Genomic DNA, 4,217 nt, shown 5'->3' on the forward strand with positions numbered 1-4,217 from the left:
TATAGTTTAACCAATCTTATACATGATGATATAATTTAACCAATCTTGTATATAAAGGTGCAACCAGGACATGCACTTGTTTCGGTGGACCAAGCTTAAAAGCATAAGTGAACTTCAAAGAACTAAGTTACGTGTCCACATATTTGATCATGTACCTAATTTTCGCATGGCTAATAAACAACAAAAAAAACTTAGTTTTGTGCACAATTGCACATACCTTGTCATTGCACGTATATCTCTTCGAAATGGTTGAAGTGTTATTGTTTTTTTCAGGTAAAATAGAAAACAACACGTAAATCTATTGTTTAAACACAGAAATTTCATGTCGATTTAGTAAAGATTTTAGCTAATTTTCAACATGAACTCTAACGTACCGCCACGTACCAATGATAATGATAACTTTGTCCTCCTCCTTGATCTCGACAAGCGTACATGCACATGCTTTGTTTTCATTTGATATGGTGCTACTAGAAGAATGCAATACTGCAAGATATATACGGAACGTATTCAGTAGTACTACTTGATAGCTAGCTATTATAATAGTAGAATTAGTCTCAGTGTTCTACTATCTTTCTCTATATATACTGAAGTTGCCCAAGTTGTATGTATAAGAAAGCTAGGGTTTTTTAGTAGAGACCTCCTCCTCATATTTTTTTTAACTGATTTTTTTCCAAGTTATTATCAGTTAATTAGAGTATCATTAAGATCAGTACTTGTGAAGATTTTTGGAAGAAATTTTTTACTTCGATTGTTGAAGATATGTCCACCTCCGCCGATATTCATCATCATCAATGGGCTTTCATTTTTGGTATCTTAGGTACAAAACATACGAAGTTCTTTCTGTTTGAGATTCAAATTTCAAACAATATATCATATACCATATCATATCGCTAATATTTTCATTTGCAATTCATGGCAGGAAATATTGTTTCGATCATGGTGTGCCTTGCACCATTGTAAGTCCTTTAATTACTTACTCTACTTATCTTCTTAAATTTGTACATGTACTGTCGACCTTATGTAGTTAACAATGGAGGTCGGTTGTATGTGACCGTAGTTTTTTTCGATGATCACAGGCCGACATTTTATCGCATTTATAAGAAGAAAGCAACAGAAGGATTTCAATCAATACCGTATGTGGTTTCACTATTTAGTGCCATGCTTTGGATTTACTATGCAGTACTCAAAACTGATGCTTTCTTACTAATCACCATTAACTCCATCGGATGTGTCATTGAAACCATTTATATCACCATATTTCTCATCTACGCACCAAAAAATGCCAGGGTACGTATTTGTAACTAGCACTATGATCAATATGGTTTCCACGCATCAATATATTTCTGGAGGTCTTTTTCATTCATAAATAAATATATATAGCCGTGATTTCTTTTCTTGGTTGTAAATGCAGATTATGACTATAAAGATACTTGGGTTATTGAATTTTGGGCTATTTAGTTTGATCCTGATACTAACAATGTTGTTAGCGAACGGTTTAACCCGCCTTACTATACTTGGATGGGTTTGTGTTGCTTTCTCCGCTTGTGTTTTTGCAGCCCCGTTAAGTATAATGGTGAGGATTCATATCTAGTACATAATAATAATTAAGTTAATTCTTCCTGTTTATATTGATTTTACAGCAAATAATATTTTGCTTCGAATACGCGGGTGCTTAAGTTGTTATTAATCATCATTTTATTGCTTTAGTGATGATATTCCATATATATATCGACGGTTTGTAAACTTAATTAATTTGTTTGTTTTTATTTGTTACAGAGATTAGTAATAAAAACAAAGAGTGTAGAGTTCATGCCTTTCTCATTGTCATTCTTCCTCACATTGAGCGCAATTTTATGGTTTTCTTACGGTCTTTTACTTAAAGACTTATATGTCGCTGTAAGTAATTCACACAGGATGATCAATTCTCGATTACATTTCTAAATTGGTCTCTCTTTTATCTGATATGCTCTACGTCTTAATATGTGTATGTAGTTACCAAATGTAGCAGGATTCGTTTTTGGAGTTCTTCAGATGTTAATGTACGCAATTTACAAGAACAAAAAGCAAGTCGTTGTTGTAACAACCGAAGAAGATAAAGAACATCGTTATCAAGAAAATAACAAGTTACCAAACGCTCATGATCACCAACACGTTTCTGGTAATAGAACAACGACAACTGCTATTAATGGAGATCATGTCATTAGGCTTAACACCATGGGAAGTGCAGAAGTACATCCAATAGACTTGCAAATAATAGTTTTGGATCATACTCATCATCTTGAAAACATGCAGCAGCAGCAAGTTATAGACCAACAAGATGACAAAGTCGCTGGAAAAAATATGGAAGTAGTAGAAGTATAAAATCATCATATCAACAGTGAGTTGTTGTAAAGCAGTTGACAGAGCTCCACTTGTTTTGCTTGGAAGCACACTTTTCTCTGTTGTAACTTTTATGTACGTGTACCAACGTAGAGTCCCAAAAGGATGTATGACCGGACCTCGCATTAATATGATGTTTGGCAAAAATAAGTTTGACTGTCTAATTTCGTGATTTTCTTCCCTCATAAGAGCCTTTCCAATCCAAAATTTAACGGAAGATGATTTCCTTTGTTTGGTGTCTATGTTATAATGCTGCACCAACTCTGGGCAAGCTGAAGAATTCCATAATGGTGAATGGATGTTCGTTGTGTAAGAAATATGCTGAGTCCAATCACCGTCTGTTCTTAAATTGTCAGACTACTAGATCAGTTTGGTTTCACTCTCCGGAAGGATACAAGCTGCAATGGGTGCTTCAGTAATCTGTCAGACAATCTATGAGGCAATCGAATAGGAAAAAAGGTTCTCAATTGTCCAGGAAAAACAGATTATGGGATCTAATCCCCTTTGCCATTTGATGGACTGTTTGGAGGGGAAGAAACAATAAAGCTTTTCAATGACAAATATAGAAACTTGGATGAGATCATTGGCATTGTCAAAATTCTCATGTTCAATTGGTCTGTGGGGTCTAACTTATTTCAAGCATTACTCTCAATTTGATTTTAAGAAATTGAAATAATGTAATAGGCTCGATGTAATCTTGGCCTTTGTTCCTGTTTTCTTTTCTTTTTTTTCCCCTCGGGTGCACCATCATCCCCAATGGTGTCCCTGTCTTTCTAATATATTTTCCTTCTGCATGAAAAAAGACAAACATGATACTCCTTGCTTAGAAGAAAAAAAAAAGAACAAAAAGACTGGGTACTTAGCCGCTAAAGGATTCAGATGCTTTCCAAGCTGTTGAGTTTATTGGTCTCACATAATATGCATGGGTTAAGCTCCGGCAATTTATGAGCCGTGGGAATCCTAATCTCGAGGTTAATTAGGCCCGTGAACTTCAGTATGGTATCAGAGCAATATCTGTAAAGAGTCATGTAATCGCACCTTTACCCCGCGTCACCCAATTTTATATCCACGTGTTAGATCCAAATAGGCTACACGAGAGAGGCCATGTTGAGATAATTAGTCTCACATTGAATGAGTTATCTAAGATCCTGCAGTTTATAAGTTTTGGACATCCCTAATCTTGCAAGACGGTGTTAGAGGTTAGTTAGGCCCATGGATCGACTTTACTATGGTTGAGATTATTAGTCCTACATTTTATGGTTATCTAAGATCTAACGCTGACCTCTTAAGTTGGTTTTCGAAGTGAGATGGGCCCATGGACTTCTTCAATATAGTAACAAAGCACGCAATTTTCATTTGTCCACACCTCTACCACATGTCACCCGATTTAATTTTCATGTGTTGGACCCGATGATGCTACAGATAAAGGGGAATATTGAGATAATTAGTCCCACATAGTACATGTTAAGGTCATGCATTTTATGAGCCTTGGAAAACCCTGACCTTAATTACAAGACGATTTTCGAGGTTAGTTAGGTTCATGGACTTCGATAGAAGCCAGTATGAATTGGAAATGGAGTATATGCTATAAACATATACTAAGCACGTTTAAGTTGGAAATTAGAAAAAATATCATGTGATTATGAAGGTATTTAAATAGAAAGAATTAAAAAAAAATCTATAAAAGGGGAAAAGGGATGGCAATATCATTAATATAGGTTACTAGGGGGCCTTGGAATCATGAAAAGTGTGTATAAGAATAGAGCATTGTTCCTGAAAAGTTGTTAGAGCATCGCTCGGTCGAACTCGCAAGTTTTTCGATCTCAAGCTTGTACGTC

At 35.4% G+C, this 4,217-nt stretch overlaps 1 protein-coding gene across 1 annotated transcript; it reads left to right on the forward strand.

Moving 5' to 3' along the window:
• The first annotated feature begins 635 nt into the window (after positions 1 to 635).
• Positions 636 to 2,530, forward strand: LOC113277370 (bidirectional sugar transporter N3-like). The gene is made up of 6 exons (XM_026526487.1): positions 636 to 817; positions 920 to 956; positions 1,077 to 1,287; positions 1,412 to 1,573; positions 1,777 to 1,896; positions 1,993 to 2,530. Exons 1-6 carry the CDS (start codon positions 760 to 762, stop codon positions 2,359 to 2,361), a joined length of 957 nt encoding a protein of 318 aa, XP_026382272.1. The 5' UTR covers positions 636 to 759; the 3' UTR covers positions 2,362 to 2,530.
• Positions 2,531 to 4,217: the final 1,687 nt, after the last annotated feature.

The sequence above is a fragment of the Papaver somniferum genome, chromosome 5 (genome assembly GCF_003573695.1).
Source record: "Papaver somniferum cultivar HN1 chromosome 5, ASM357369v1, whole genome shotgun sequence".
In the NCBI taxonomy this organism is placed as follows: Eukaryota; Viridiplantae; Streptophyta; class Magnoliopsida; order Ranunculales; family Papaveraceae; genus Papaver; species Papaver somniferum.

Bases quoted from the DNA above. Each gene is read 5' to 3' on its own strand.
- LOC113277370 (XM_026526487.1), top strand. From the start codon at position 760: ATGTCCACCTCCGCCGATATTCATCATCATCAATGGGCTTTCATTTTT. The intron at 957-1,076 runs GTAAGTCCTTTA...CGATGATCACAG, and splicing joins ATGGTGTGCCTTGCACCATT to GCCGACATTTTATCGCATTT. The intron at 1,288-1,411 runs GTACGTATTTGT...TTGTAAATGCAG, and splicing joins ACGCACCAAAAAATGCCAGG to ATTATGACTATAAAGATACT.